Source organism: Labeo rohita, chromosome 9 (genome assembly GCF_022985175.1).
Source record: "Labeo rohita strain BAU-BD-2019 chromosome 9, IGBB_LRoh.1.0, whole genome shotgun sequence".
NCBI lineage: Eukaryota > Metazoa > Chordata > Actinopteri > Cypriniformes > Cyprinidae > Labeo > Labeo rohita.
The window spans coordinates 16211964-16227701 of NC_066877.1; the positions used below are offsets into that span (position 1 = coordinate 16211964).

At 46.6% G+C, this 15738-nt stretch overlaps 1 protein-coding gene across 1 annotated transcript in view; it reads right to left on the reverse strand.

The window, feature by feature from the left end:
* Positions 1-15738, reverse strand: part of col6a3 (collagen, type VI, alpha 3) — a 121082-nt gene that overhangs the window by 88819 nt on the left and 16525 nt on the right. Inside the window, 18 exon segments of the mRNA XM_051119981.1 lie at positions 2022-2618; positions 2762-3361; positions 3595-4194; positions 4461-5057; positions 5542-6138; positions 6282-6881; positions 7119-7718; positions 7979-8575; positions 9060-9656; positions 9800-10399; positions 10632-11231; positions 11494-11857; positions 11859-12091; positions 12576-12757; positions 12759-13170; positions 13324-13923; positions 14169-14750; positions 15034-15624. Coding sequence (XP_050975938.1) covers positions 2022-2618; positions 2762-3361; positions 3595-4194; positions 4461-5057; positions 5542-6138; positions 6282-6881; positions 7119-7718; positions 7979-8575; positions 9060-9656; positions 9800-10399; positions 10632-11231; positions 11494-11857; positions 11859-12091; positions 12576-12757; positions 12759-13170; positions 13324-13923; positions 14169-14750; positions 15034-15624 — 9549 coding nt within the window.

Sequence of the window (15738 nt, forward strand, 5' to 3'; positions counted from 1 at the left end):
AATGCCAAGTAATGTCGAAAACGTTCATTAACCTTCAGAATGTCATCTCAGTACACCACCTGATTAACAGTCTAAGCTCTGGATAACAGCCCCACAGCTCACAAAAAAAAAAAAAAAAAAAAAAAAAAAAACCAGCAGCTTCTCTTGGACATTTGGAAGCTCACTGAAGTCGGACACGGTCACAGCATAACTGGGATCGTATGAAATTCTCTGCAATTCTCTGCTATCAGAGCCCCTGGATCCTATTCCAAAGGTCAAGACGCCAAGCCCTTTCAGAGAGGAGGCTGCCGCATCAACATTGTCAGATGACCTTCCCCCGCTAAGCAAAACCAGTATCTGTGGCACACCCTCCAGCCGCCTGCTGCCAGAGGAGGCAGAAAAGACATTGTCTCTGACGTACTGGAGACCTGCCCCCGTGTAGAGGGGCCTGCCTCCCTTGTGCCTCAGACCTCTGACACCGTCGAGAATGTCTTCCTTTGTCGTGTACGTGTTCAGATAGAAATTGACCTCTGCATCTCTGCTGTACTGGACCACAGAAACGCGATCTCTGTCCTCAGCTATGTCCAATCTCTCCACCATTCTTTGCACAAACTCTTTCATTGCTGGGAACCCATTCCTAGTGGCATCCGATCCATCCAGCAGGAAGACAACATCTCTCCTCTGCCTACGGCCCTCAGCTAAGAAATAACATTCATGGGTCATATGGGGGACATTGTAAAGAAAAAAAAAAAAAACAAAGACGCATATTGCATTAGACAGTTGGTGCTGTGTCGTTAATTGTGCTTTCTGTCTTTTTCGGTATCATGTCACCTCCCGTTAAGTATTACAACTCAGGAAAAAATACTTTTCCTTCTGCAACTCATTAGTACAGCACAGCACGCACCACTACAAACATAAAAGCTGAGAGGAAGTAGAGGAAGCCGCTTTGGCTTTTTCTTACCTATCGTTGTGGTAGTGATAGACGTGCCCTCTACAAAGACTTTGTCAACGTTGCTGAAAATCTGCTGTTGGACACTGGGAAGGTCAGCAAAGTCACTCACTGAGAGTGCATAACTAGGCTCATGGGAGATCTTCTGGAGTTCCCTGCTGTCTGAGCTCCTTGACCCTATTCCAAAGATAAGCACTCCCAGCTCTTTCAGGGATGAGGCCGGTGTGTCAACATTATCAAACGACCTTCCACCACTCAGCAGAATCAGTAACTGAGGCACACCTTCTACACGTCTGCTTCCAGAGGAGGCAGTGAAGACATTGTCCCTCACGTACTGCAGAGCTGCCCCTGTGTTGAGGGGTCTCCCCCCTTTGTGCCTCAGCCCCCTGACCTCGTCGAGCACGTCCTCCTTTCTTGAGTATGTGTTAAGATAGAAATGGGCCTCTGGATCTCTGCTGTACTGGACCACAGACACACGGTCTCTGTTCTCAGATACATTTAGTCTCTCCACCATCCTTTCAACAAAGTCGCGCATCGCAGGGAAAGAGCTCCTAGTGCCATCTGAGCCATCCAGCAGGAACACTACATCCCTCCTTCGCTCAGCTGTGGCTAACGAAATGGAACACAAAGTCACGTGAGCACTGTGCATCTGATATTATTGTCCGTAGGCGTATGCATGCATCTAGTCGGCAACTGCAAAAGGGAAACAACTCTCCCGTCCTTTTACGCAATTTTAACACCCACCCAATGGGCAAACGTTAGGCCCGTCTGCTATAATAACACCCCGTTTTGGTCAGAGTAAAACTGCCTACATTTAAAGAATACGAGGCCGTGAAATAAGGACTAAATTTGAAGGATACATTTGGTCAAAAGGCAAAAGCTTTACTAAAACAATCCAACGAGCAAACAAACTTTAAACAAGAACTTTTTACACTTAGCAGTGTCTAGAGTTCAAAGCCTTGGCTTTTCAGCCTAATTTCCCACGGCTCTGCTGACACGCAACACTAACGTAATCTGTTTAGCGTCTACGGCACGCTTTGCAAAGAAGCGCTCAATTTGCTGTTTTCTAGAGACGTGTGGGAATCTGTCTTACCCGGCCCAGTAGGTGTCATCGGCTTGACTTCTCCAAGCACGTTGTTGAGGGAGCTGATAAACTGCTGCTGGACACTGGGAAGGTCAGAGAATTCATTGATGGACTGTGCATAGGTAGGATCGTTGGCAATTCTCTGCACCTCTCTGCTCGAATTTCTGGTGCCGATGCCAAAAATCGAGATCCCGCTCTCTTTCAGGGCGGAGGCCGGTACGTCTACGTTATCGCTTGACCGTCCTCCACTGAGGAGGATGAGAATCTGAGGGACACCCTCTTGCCTTCTACTCCCCGCCGAGGCGGTGAAGACATTGTCCCTCACGTACTGGAGAGCTGCCCCCGTGTTGAGGGGTCTGCCTCCTCTATGCCTCAGACCTCTGACAGAGGTCAAGATGTCCCCCTTTGTTGTGTAGCTATTCAGATAGAAATTGACCTCTGCGTCTCTACCGTACTGCACCACAGAAACACGGTCTCTGTTTGCCTCTATGTTGAATTGCTCCACTAATCTTTGCACAAAGTCACGCATCGCTGGGAAAGTATTTCTAGTGCCATCTGAACCATCCAGCAGAAACACTACGTCCTTTCTGGGTACGCCATCATCAGCTAGGAAAAGAAAACAGCGTCATTAACACCTGGACATTTCAAAACATCTTTAGAACGTCACATTAGTTCACTGCCTCTTTGACTACCTAACAACAAGGCACAGCCTGTCAGCTAGCTCTCGTAAAGGTCTGCCATGCACATACCGGTCGGAGTCGGGGAAGTTGGAGTGACGGGCATTGCGACAGTCTGGACAGTGGCCAGCAGCTTCTCTTGGACATTTGGAAGCTCACTGAAGTCGGACACGGTAACAGCATAATTGGGATCGTATGAAATTCTCTGCAATTCTCTGCTATCAGAGCCCCTGGATCCTATTCCAAAGGTCAAGACGCCAAGCTCTTTCAGAGAGGAGGCTGCCGCATCAACATCGTCAAATGACCTTCCCCCGCTAAGAAGGATCAGTATCTGCGGCACCGCCTCCAGCCGTCTGCTGCCGGAGGAGGCAGTAAAGACATTGTCTCTGACGTACTGGAGAGCTGCCCCCGTGTTGAGGGGTCTGCCTCCTTTGTGTTTCAGGCCTCTGACACGGTCAAGAATTTCTTCCTTTGTCGTGTAGCTATTCAGATAGAAATGGACCTCTGCGTCTCTACTGTACTGCACCACAGAGACACGGTCTTTGTTGGCCTCTATGTCGAATTGCTCCACTACTCTTTGCACAAAGTCACGCATAGCTGGGAAAGAATTCCTAGTGCCATCTGAGCCATCCAGAAGAAACACTACGTCCTTTCTGGGAGTGGTGTATTCAGCTGGGAGGGGGGAAAAATACAGCATAGTAAATGCCAAGTAATGTCGAAAACGTTCATTAACCTTCAGAATGTCATCTCAGTACACCACCTGATTAACAGTCTAAGCTCTGGATAACAGCCCCACAGCTCACAAAAAAACAAAAAAAAAAAAAAAAAAAACAAATAGGGGCAGTAACTAGAATTAAGTAGAAAGACGAGAAACTGGTTACTTTAAAATTCTGCCATGCACATACCGGTGGCAGTTGGTGAAGTTGGAGTGACGGGAATTGCAACAGCCTGGAGAGAGGCCAGCAGCTTCTCTTGGACATTTGGAAGCTCACTGAAGTCGGACACGGTCACAGCATAACTGGGATCGTATGAAATTCTCTGCAATTCTCTGCTATCAGAGCCCCTGGATCCTATTCCAAAGGTCAAGACGCCAAGCCCTTTCAGAGAGGAGGCTGCCGCATCAACATTGTCAGATGACCTTCCCCCGCTAAGCAAAACCAGTATCTGTGGCACACCCTCCAGCCGCCTGCTGCCAGAGGAGGCAGAAAAGACATTGTCTCTGACGTACTGGAGACCTGCCCCCGTGTAGAGGGGCCTGCCTCCCTTGTGCCTCAGACCTCTGACACCGTCGAGAATGTCTTCCTTTGTCGTGTACGTGTTCAGATAGAAATTGACCTCTGCATCTCTGCTGTACTGGACCACAGAAACGCGATCTCTGTCCTCAGCTATGTCCAATCTCTCCACCATTCTTTGCACAAACTCTTTCATTGCTGGGAACCCATTCCTAGTGGCATCCGATCCATCCAGCAGGAAGACAACATCTCTCCTCTGCCTACGGCCCTCAGCTAAGAAATAACATTCATGGGTCATATGGGGGACATTGTAAAGAAAAAAAAAAAAAAAAAAAAAAACGCATATTGCATTAGACAGTTGGTGCTGTGTCGTTAATTGTGCTTTCTGTCTTTTTCGGTATCATGTCACCTCCCGTTAAGTATTACAACTCAGGAAAAAATACTTTTCCTTCTGCAACTCATTAGTACAGCACAGCACGCACCACTACAAACATAAAAGCTGAGAGGAAGTAGAGGAAGCCGCTTTGGCTTTTTCTTACCTATCGTTGTGGTAGTGATAGACGTGCCCTCTACAAAGACTTTGTCAACGTTGCTGAAAATCTGCTGTTGGACACTGGGAAGGTCAGCAAAGTCACTCACTGAGAGTGCATAACTAGGCTCATGGGAGATCTTCTGGAGTTCCCTGCTGTCTGAGCTCCTTGACCCTATTCCAAAGATAAGCACTCCCAGCTCTTTCAGGGATGAGGCCGGTGTGTCAACATTATCAAACGACCTTCCACCACTCAGCAGAATCAGTAACTGAGGCACACCTTCTACACGTCTGCTTCCAGAGGAGGCAGTGAAGACATTGTCCCTCACGTACTGCAGAGCTGCCCCTGTGTTGAGGGGTCTCCCCCCTTTGTGCCTCAGCCCCCTGACCTCGTCGAGCACGTCCTCCTTTCTTGAGTATGTGTTAAGATAGAAATGGGCCTCTGGATCTCTGCTGTACTGGACCACAGACACACGGTCTCTGTTCTCAGATACATTTAGTCTCTCCACCATCCTTTCAACAAAGTCGCGCATCGCAGGGAAAGAGCTCCTAGTGCCATCTGAGCCATCCAGCAGGAACACTACATCCCTCCTTCGCTCAGCTGTGGCTAACGAAATGGAACACAAAGTCACGTGAGCACTGTGCATCTGATATTATTGTCCGTAGGCGTATGCATGCATCTAGTCGGCAACTGCAAAAGGGAAACAACTCTCCCGTCCTTTTACGCAATTTTAACACCCACCCAATGGGCAAACGTTAGGCCCGTCTGCTATAATAACACCCCGTTTTGGTCAGAGTAAAACTGCCTACATTTAAAGAATACGAGGCCGTGAAATAAGGACTAAATTTGAAGGATACATTTGGTCAAAAGGCAAAAGCTTTACTAAAACAATCCAACGAGCAAACAAACTTTAAACAAGAACTTTTTACACTTAGCAGTGTCTAGAGTTCAAAGCCTTGGCTTTTCAGCCTAATTTCCCACGGCTCTGCTGACACGCAACACTAACGTAATCTGTTTAGCGTCTACGGCACGCTTTGCAAAGAAGCGCTCAATTTGCTGTTTTCTAGAGACGTGTGGGAATCTGTCTTACCCGGCCCAGTAGGTGTCATCGGCTTGACTTCTCCAAGCACGTTGTTGAGGGAGCTGATAAACTGCTGCTGGACACTGGGAAGGTCAGAGAATTCATTGATGGACTGTGCATAGGTAGGATCGTTGGCAATTCTCTGCACCTCTCTGCTCGAATTTCTGGTGCCGATGCCAAAAATCGAGATCCCGCTCTCTTTCAGGGCGGAGGCCGGTACGTCTACGTTATCGCTTGACCGTCCTCCACTGAGGAGGATGAGAATCTGAGGGACACCCTCTTGCCTTCTACTCCCCGCCGAGGCGGTGAAGACATTGTCCCTCACGTACTGGAGAGCTGCCCCCGTGTTGAGGGGTCTGCCTCCTCTATGCCTCAGACCTCTGACAGAGGTCAAGATGTCCCCCTTTGTTGTGTAGCTATTCAGATAGAAATTGACCTCTGCGTCTCTACCGTACTGCACCACAGAAACACGGTCTCTGTTTGCCTCTATGTTGAATTGCTCCACTAATCTTTGCACAAAGTCACGCATCGCTGGGAAAGTATTTCTAGTGCCATCTGAACCATCCAGCAGAAACACTACGTCCTTTCTGGGTACGCCATCATCAGCTAGGAAAAGAAAACAGCGTCATTAACACCTGGACATTTCAAAACATCTTTAGAACGTCACATTAGTTCACTGCCTCTTTGACTACCTAACAACAAGGCACAGCCTGTCAGCTAGCTCTCGTAAAGGTCTGCCATGCACATACCGGTCGGAGTCGGGGAAGTTGGAGTGACGGGCATTGCGACAGTCTGGACAGTGGCCAGCAGCTTCTCTTGGACATTTGGAAGCTCACTGAAGTCGGACACGGTAACAGCATAATTGGGATCGTATGAAATTCTCTGCAATTCTCTGCTATCAGAGCCCCTGGATCCTATTCCAAAGGTCAAGACGCCAAGCTCTTTCAGAGAGGAGGCTGCCGCATCAACATCGTCAAATGACCTTCCCCCGCTAAGAAGGATCAGTATCTGCGGCACCGCCTCCAGCCGTCTGCTGCCGGAGGAGGCAGTAAAGACATTGTCTCTGACGTACTGGAGAGCTGCCCCCGTGTTGAGGGGTCTGCCTCCTTTGTGTTTCAGGCCTCTGACACGGTCAAGAATTTCTTCCTTTGTCGTGTAGCTATTCAGATAGAAATGGACCTCTGCGTCTCTACTGTACTGCACCACAGAGACACGGTCTTTGTTGGCCTCTATGTCGAATTGCTCCACTACTCTTTGCACAAAGTCACGCATAGCTGGGAAAGAATTCCTAGTGCCATCTGAGCCATCCAGAAGAAACACTACGTCCTTTCTGGGAGTGGTGTATTCAGCTGGGAGGGGGGAAAAATACAGCATAGTAAATGCCAAGTAATGTCGAAAACGTTCATTAACCTTCAGAATGTCATCTCAGTACACCACCTGATTAACAGTCTAAGCTCTGGATAACAGCCCCACAGCTCACAAAAAAACAAAAAAAAAAAAAAAAAAAAAAAAAAAATAGGGGCAGTAACTAGAATTAAGTAGAAAGACGAGAAACTGGTTACTTTAAAATTCTGCCATGCACATACCGGTGGCAGTTGGTGAAGTTGGAGTGACGGGAATTGCAACAGCCTGGAGAGAGGCCAGCAGCTTCTCTTGGACATTTGGAAGCTCACTGAAGTCGGACACGGTCACAGCATAACTGGGATCGTATGAAATTCTCTGCAATTCTCTGCTATCAGAGCCCCTGGATCCTATTCCAAAGGTCAAGACGCCAAGCCCTTTCAGAGAGGAGGCTGCCGCATCAACATTGTCAGATGACCTTCCCCCGCTAAGCAAAACCAGTATCTGTGGCACACCCTCCAGCCGCCTGCTGCCAGAGGAGGCAGAAAAGACATTGTCTCTGACGTACTGGAGACCTGCCCCCGTGTAGAGGGGCCTGCCTCCCTTGTGCCTCAGACCTCTGACACCGTCGAGAATGTCTTCCTTTGTCGTGTACGTGTTCAGATAGAAATTGACCTCTGCATCTCTGCTGTACTGGACCACAGAAACGCGATCTCTGTCCTCAGCTATGTCCAATCTCTCCACCATTCTTTGCACAAACTCTTTCATTGCTGGGAACCCATTCCTAGTGGCATCCGATCCATCCAGCAGGAAGACAACATCTCTCCTCTGCCTACGGCCCTCAGCTAAGAAATAACATTCATGGGTCATATGGGGGACATTGTAAAGAAAAAAAAAAAAAAAGACGCATATTGCATTAGACAGTTGGTGCTGTGTCGTTAATTGTGCTTTCTGTCTTTTTCGGTATCATGTCACCTCCCGTTAAGTATTACAACTCAGGAAAAAATACTTTTCCTTCTGCAACTCATTAGTACAGCACAGCACGCACCACTACAAACATAAAAGCTGAGAGGAAGTAGAGGAAGCCGCTTTGGCTTTTTCTTACCTATCGTTGTGGTAGTGATAGACGTGCCCTCTACAAAGACTTTGTCAACGTTGCTGAAAATCTGCTGTTGGACACTGGGAAGGTCAGCAAAGTCACTCACTGAGAGTGCATAACTAGGCTCATGGGAGATCTTCTGGAGTTCCCTGCTGTCTGAGCTCCTTGACCCTATTCCAAAGATAAGCACTCCCAGCTCTTTCAGGGATGAGGCCGGTGTGTCAACATTATCAAACGACCTTCCACCACTCAGCAGAATCAGTAACTGAGGCACACCTTCTACACGTCTGCTTCCAGAGGAGGCAGTGAAGACATTGTCCCTCACGTACTGCAGAGCTGCCCCTGTGTTGAGGGGTCTCCCCCCTTTGTGCCTCAGCCCCCTGACCTCGTCGAGCACGTCCTCCTTTCTTGAGTATGTGTTAAGATAGAAATGGGCCTCTGGATCTCTGCTGTACTGGACCACAGACACACGGTCTCTGTTCTCAGATACATTTAGTCTCTCCACCATCCTTTCAACAAAGTCGCGCATCGCAGGGAAAGAGCTCCTAGTGCCATCTGAGCCATCCAGCAGGAACACTACATCCCTCCTTCGCTCAGCTGTGGCTAACGAAATGGAACACAAAGTCACGTGAGCACTGTGCATCTGATATTATTGTCCGTAGGCGTATGCATGCATCTAGTCGGCAACTGCAAAAGGGAAACAACTCTCCCGTCCTTTTACGCAATTTTAACACCCACCCAATGGGCAAACGTTAGGCCCGTCTGCTATAATAACACCCCGTTTTGGTCAGAGTAAAACTGCCTACATTTAAAGAATACGAGGCCGTGAAATAAGGACTAAATTTGAAGGATACATTTGGTCAAAAGGCAAAAGCTTTACTAAAACAATCCAACGAGCAAACAAACTTTAAACAAGAACTTTTTACACTTAGCAGTGTCTAGAGTTCAAAGCCTTGGCTTTTCAGCCTAATTTCCCACGGCTCTGCTGACACGCAACACTAACGTAATCTGTTTAGCGTCTACGGCACGCTTTGCAAAGAAGCGCTCAATTTGCTGTTTTCTAGAGACGTGTGGGAATCTGTCTTACCCGGCCCAGTAGGTGTCATCGGCTTGACTTCTCCAAGCACGTTGTTGAGGGAGCTGATAAACTGCTGCTGGACACTGGGAAGGTCAGAGAATTCATTGATGGACTGTGCATAGGTAGGATCGTTGGCAATTCTCTGCACCTCTCTGCTCGAATTTCTGGTGCCGATGCCAAAAATCGAGATCCCGCTCTCTTTCAGGGCGGAGGCCGGTACGTCTACGTTATCGCTTGACCGTCCTCCACTGAGGAGGATGAGAATCTGAGGGACACCCTCTTGCCTTCTACTCCCCGCCGAGGCGGTGAAGACATTGTCCCTCACGTACTGGAGAGCTGCCCCCGTGTTGAGGGGTCTGCCTCCTCTATGCCTCAGACCTCTGACAGAGGTCAAGATGTCCCCCTTTGTTGTGTAGCTATTCAGATAGAAATTGACCTCTGCGTCTCTACCGTACTGCACCACAGAAACACGGTCTCTGTTTGCCTCTATGTTGAATTGCTCCACTAATCTTTGCACAAAGTCACGCATCGCTGGGAAAGTATTTCTAGTGCCATCTGAACCATCCAGCAGAAACACTACGTCCTTTCTGGGTACGCCATCATCAGCTAGGAAAAGAAAACAGCGTCATTAACACCTGGACATTTCAAAACATCTTTAGAACGTCACATTAGTTCACTGCCTCTTTGACTACCTAACAACAAGGCACAGCCTGTCAGCTAGCTCTCGTAAAGGTCTGCCATGCACATACCGGTCGGAGTCGGGGAAGTTGGAGTGACGGGCATTGCGACAGTCTGGACAGTGGCCAGCAGCTTCTCTTGGACATTTGGAAGCTCACTGAAGTCGGACACGGTAACAGCATAATTGGGATCGTATGAAATTCTCTGCAATTCTCTGCTATCAGAGCCCCTGGATCCTATTCCAAAGGTCAAGACGCCAAGCTCTTTCAGAGAGGAGGCTGCCGCATCAACATCGTCAAATGACCTTCCCCCGCTAAGAAGGATCAGTATCTGCGGCACCGCCTCCAGCCGTCTGCTGCCGGAGGAGGCAGTAAAGACATTGTCTCTGACGTACTGGAGAGCTGCCCCCGTGTTGAGGGGTCTGCCTCCTTTGTGTTTCAGGCCTCTGACACGGTCAAGAATTTCTTCCTTTGTCGTGTAGCTATTCAGATAGAAATGGACCTCTGCGTCTCTACTGTACTGCACCACAGAGACACGGTCTTTGTTGGCCTCTATGTCGAATTGCTCCACTACTCTTTGCACAAAGTCACGCATAGCTGGGAAAGAATTCCTAGTGCCATCTGAGCCATCCAGAAGAAACACTACGTCCTTTCTGGGAGTGGTGTATTCAGCTGGGAGGGGGGAAAAATACAGCATAGTAAATGCCAAGTAATGTCGAAAACGTTCATTAACCTTCAGAATGTCATCTCAGTACACCACCTGATTAACAGTCTAAGCTCTGGATAACAGCCCCACAGCTCACAAAAAAACAAAAAAAAAAAAAAAAAAAAAAATAGGGGCAGTAACTAGAATTAAGTAGAAAGACGAGAAACTGGTTACTTTAAAATTCTGCCATGCACATACCGGTGGCAGTTGGTGAAGTTGGAGTGACGGGAATTGCAACAGCCTGGAGAGAGGCCAGCAGCTTCTCTTGGACATTTGGAAGCTCACTGAAGTCGGACACGGTCACAGCATAACTGGGATCGTATGAAATTCTCTGCAATTCTCTGCTATCAGAGCCCCTGGATCCTATTCCAAAGGTCAAGACGCCAAGCTCTTTCAGAGAGGAGGCTGCCGCATCAACATTGTCAGATGACCTTCCCCCGCTAAGCAAAACCAGTATCTGTGGCACACCCTCCAGCCGCCTGCTGCCAGAGGAGGCAGAAAAGACATTGTCTCTGACGTACTGGAGACCTGCCCCCGTGTAGAGGGGCCTGCCTCCCTTGTGCCTCAGACCTCTGACACCGTCGAGAATGTCTTCCTTTGTCGTGTACGTGTTCAGATAGAAATTGACCTCTGCATCTCTGCTGTACTGGACCACAGAAACGCGATCTCTGTCCTCAGCTATGTCCAATCTCTCCACCATTCTTTGCACAAACTCTTTCATTGCTGGGAACCCATTCCTAGTGGCATCCGATCCATCCAGCAGGAAGACAACATCTCTCCTCTGCCTACGGCCCTCAGCTAAGAAATAACATTCATGGGTCATATGGGGGACATTGTAAAGAAAAAAAAAAAAAAAAAGACGCATATTGCATTAGACAGTTGGTGCTGTGTCGTTAATTGTGCTTTCTGTCTTTTTCGGTATCATGTCACCTCCCGTTAAGTATTACAACTCAGGAAAAAATACTTTTCCTTCTGCAACTCATTAGTACAGCACAGCACGCACCACTACAAACATAAAAGCTGAGAGGAAGTAGAGGAAGCCGCTTTGGCTTTTTCTTACCTATCGTTGTGGTAGTGATAGACGTGCCCTCTACAAAGACTTTGTCAACGTTGCTGAAAATCTGCTGTTGGACACTGGGAAGGTCAGCAAAGTCACTCACTGAGAGTGCATAACTAGGCTCATGGGAGATCTTCTGGAGTTCCCTGCTGTCTGAGCTCCTTGACCCTATTCCAAAGATAAGCACTCCCAGCTCTTTCAGGGATGAGGCCGGTGTGTCAACATTATCAAACGACCTTCCACCACTCAGCAGAATCAGTAACTGAGGCACACCTTCTACACGTCTGCTTCCAGAGGAGGCAGTGAAGACATTGTCCCTCACGTACTGCAGAGCTGCCCCTGTGTTGAGGGGTCTCCCCCCCTTTGTGCCTCAGCCCCCTGACCTCGTCGAGCACGTCCTCCTTTCTTGAGTATGTGTTAAGATAGAAATGGGCCTCTGGATCTCTGCTGTACTGGACCACAGACACACGGTCTCTGTTCTCAGATACATTTAGTCTCTCCACCATCCTTTCAACAAAGTCACGCATCGCAGGGAAAGAGCTCCTAGTGCCATCTGAGCCATCCAGCAGGAACACTACATCCCTCCTTCGCTCAGCTGTGGCTAACGAAATGGAACACAAAGTCACGTGAGCACTGTGCATCTGATATTATTGTCCGTAGGCGTATGCATGCATCTAGTCGGCAACTGCAAAAGGGAAACAACTCTCCCGTCCTTTTACGCAATTTTAACACCCACCCAATGGGCAAACGTTAGGCCCGTCTGCTATAATAACACCCCGTTTTGGTCAGAGTAAAACTGCCTACATTTAAAGAATACGAGGCTGTGAAATAAGGACTAAATTTGAAGGATACATTTGGTCAAAAGGCAAAAGCTTTACTAAAACAATCCAACGAGCAAACAAACTTTAAACAAGAACTTTTTACACTTAGCAGTGTCTAGAGTTCAAAGCCTTGGCTTTTCAGCCTAATTTCCCACGGCTCTGCTGACACGCAACACTAACGTAATCTGTTTAGCGTCTACGGCACGCTTTGCAAAGAAGCGCTCAATTTGCTGTTTTCTAGAGACGTGTGGGAATCTGTCTTACCCGGCCCAGTAGGTGTCATCGGCTTGACTTCTCCAAGCACGTTGTTGAGGGAGCTGATAAACTGCTGCTGGACACTGGGAAGGTCAGAGAATTCATTGATGGACTGTGCATAGGTAGGATCGTTGGCAATTCTCTGCACCTCTCTGCTCGAATTTCTGGTGCCGATGCCAAAAATCGAGATCCCGCTCTTTCAGGGCGGAGGCCGGTACGTCTACGTTATCGCTTGACCGTCCTCCACTGAGGAGGATGAGAATCTGAGGGACACCCTCTTGCCTTCTACTCCCCGCCGAGGCGGTGAAGACATTGTCCCTCACGTACTGGAGAGCTGCCCCCGTGTTGAGGGGTCTCCCTCCTCTATGCCTCAGACCTCTGACAGAGGTCAAGATGTCCCCCTTTGTTGTGTAGCTATTCAGATAGAAATTGACCTCTGCGTCTCTACCGTACTGCACCACAGAAACACGGTCTCTGTTTGCCTCTATGTTGAATTGCTCCACTAATCTTTGCACAAAGTCACGCATCGCTGGGAAAGTATTTCTAGTGCCATCTGAACCATCCAGCAGAAACACTACGTCCTTTCTGGGTGTGGTGTAATCAGCTAGGAGGGGAAAAAATACAGCATTAATAATAAGAAATTGTGTTTACATTCTTCATTAACCTTCGAAATGTTTCATTAGTTCACCACCTCATTAACAATCCAAGCTCTAGCTAATGTTTACCCATTTACTTTAAAGTTCTGCCATTCACATACCGGTAACAGTTGGTAAAGTTGGAGTGATGGGAATTGCAACAGCCTGGAGAGAGGCCAGCAGCTGCTCTTGGACATTTGGAAGCTCACTGAAGTCGGAGACAGTGAGAGCATAATTGGGGTCATATGAAATTCTCTGCATTTCTCTGCTGTCAGAGCCCCTTGATCCTATTCCAAAGGTCAAGACGCCAAGCTCTTTCAGAGCAGAGGCTGCTGCATCGACACTGTCAAATGACTTTCCCCCGCTAAGCAGGATCAGTATCTGTGGCACACCCTCCAGCCACCTGCTGCCAGAGGAGGCAGTAAAGACATTGTCTCTCACATACTGGAGACTTGCCCCCATGTAGAGGGGTCTTCCTCCTTTGTGCCTCAGACCTCTGACACTTTCAAGAATGTCTTTCTTTGTCATGTACGTGTTAAGATAGAAATGGACCTTTGTGTCTTTGCTGTACTGGACAACAGAAACATGATCTCTGTTCTCAGCTATGTCCAGTTTCTCCACCATTCTTTGCACAAACTCTTTCATTGCAGGGAACCCATTTCTATTTCCATCTGATCCATCCATTAGGAAGACAACATCTCTCCTCTGTCTATCACTTTCAGCTATGATACAAATACTGAACAGTGAAATCAGGAAGCACAATACATGCTATTATTTATAGGAATGTTTCACTTTGAAATAAAAAGAAATTCAAAATATGTTGTTGTTCCTTAATAGAAATTCAAAGGCTTAATTTCTATGTTGAAAACATATTATAATAGTCACATTTTTAACCTAATTATCATACATTTCTGAATATTAAAGAGGTATTTTACTCACTATTGTGCAGAGTCAGTATTACACTTACCTATGAATTCCTTTTTGCTGTAACTTGGAATGGTTTTTATTGCTTCTAGTAGCTGTGTCTGGATTTTTGGTAATTCATTGAAGTCAGCCAATGAAAGCACTTTATTGTCATTAGAAACTGTATGTAATTCATCAGAGTCTGAGTACTTTCCTCCTATTCCATATATTAATATGCCACTTTTTTTAAGAGCAGAGGCTGCTTCAGAAATGCTGTCCCTTGATTTTCCTCTAGTCAGCAAAATTAATATTTGAGGGATGCCTTCTTTGTGTCTGCTTCCCGAGGCACTTATAAAGATATTTTCTTTTACATATAGAAGGGCAGAACCTGTGTTTAACGGCCTCCCACCTTTATGGCTAAGCACTTTTACTGCATTCAATACATCTTCCTTTCTTGAGAATGAATTCAAATAAAAATTTGCTACAGCCACATTGCTGTATTGAATTATTGAGATTCTGTCATTATTAATTCCCACATTAAGATTTGTGATAATATTGTATAGAAAATCACGTATTTCTGGAAATCCTCTTCTTGTACTGTCTGATCCATCCACAAGAAAAGCAATATCCCTTTTTAATCCTGTGCCTAGAATTGCAACAATTATAGGATTAGATGTGAACCTTTAAAGCATTTATCTAATTAGGATTAGTTTGTTTAGTTTCATTAGTAACTATATACAATGGCAGAAGACAAATACATGAAAAATGTTAAAAACTAAAATAAATTAAAACTGAATTTTACAATAAAATATTGTGCAACTTTAAATTTAATTCAGATTTCCATTAGCTAAAAAATAAAATAAATTGAAATGGTCAGCCTGTAAGTCTTAACACGTTATCTTAAAACAATGTATTTTTTTTATTCTTACCATCAACTTCTCTGTCTCCTTTTTGTCTTTCACTCATAAGTTTTGCCAGGAGGCTTTGATGTACATTTTTTAAATCATGAAAATCAGGAACAGCAATGGCATAATCTGTCTGTGAAGAAATGGCTTCCATTTCAATTGGATCTGTCAGCCTTGACCCAATGGCAAAAATGTCTACTCCCATACTCTTTAGTGCGTTAGCTGGTCCACGAGGAGAATCTCTTGATCTGCCACCAGCCACAAGCACAAGATTTTGGCTAACACGGCCTATTTGCTGACTTCTAACACTGGGGGTAAAAACATTGTCTCTAACAAATTGTAGAGCCTGGCCAATATATTGTGGCCTTCCCCCTTTTGGTTTGAGGTTGCGCACAGCATCTGCCACCTCAGACGTGGATGAGTATGTACTGAGATTAAAGCTTATTGCTGCAGTATTACTGAACTGCACAACAGCAATTTGGTCTTTTTCTTGACCAACATCAAATGTCTCTGCCAAACTGGCCACAAATTCTCGTATAGCTGTGAATCTGTCACTAGCATCATCTGATCCATCAATAAGAAACACAATATTTCTTACTGTATCCGCAGTGTGGCCTACAATAAATAAATAAAAAAAATATTTCCACAAAGGAAAGGCAATAGTATTTAAGCAATAATTCTATAGAAACACTGTACATACAGTGGCAAATCTGTCTGCATCTGCAAGTC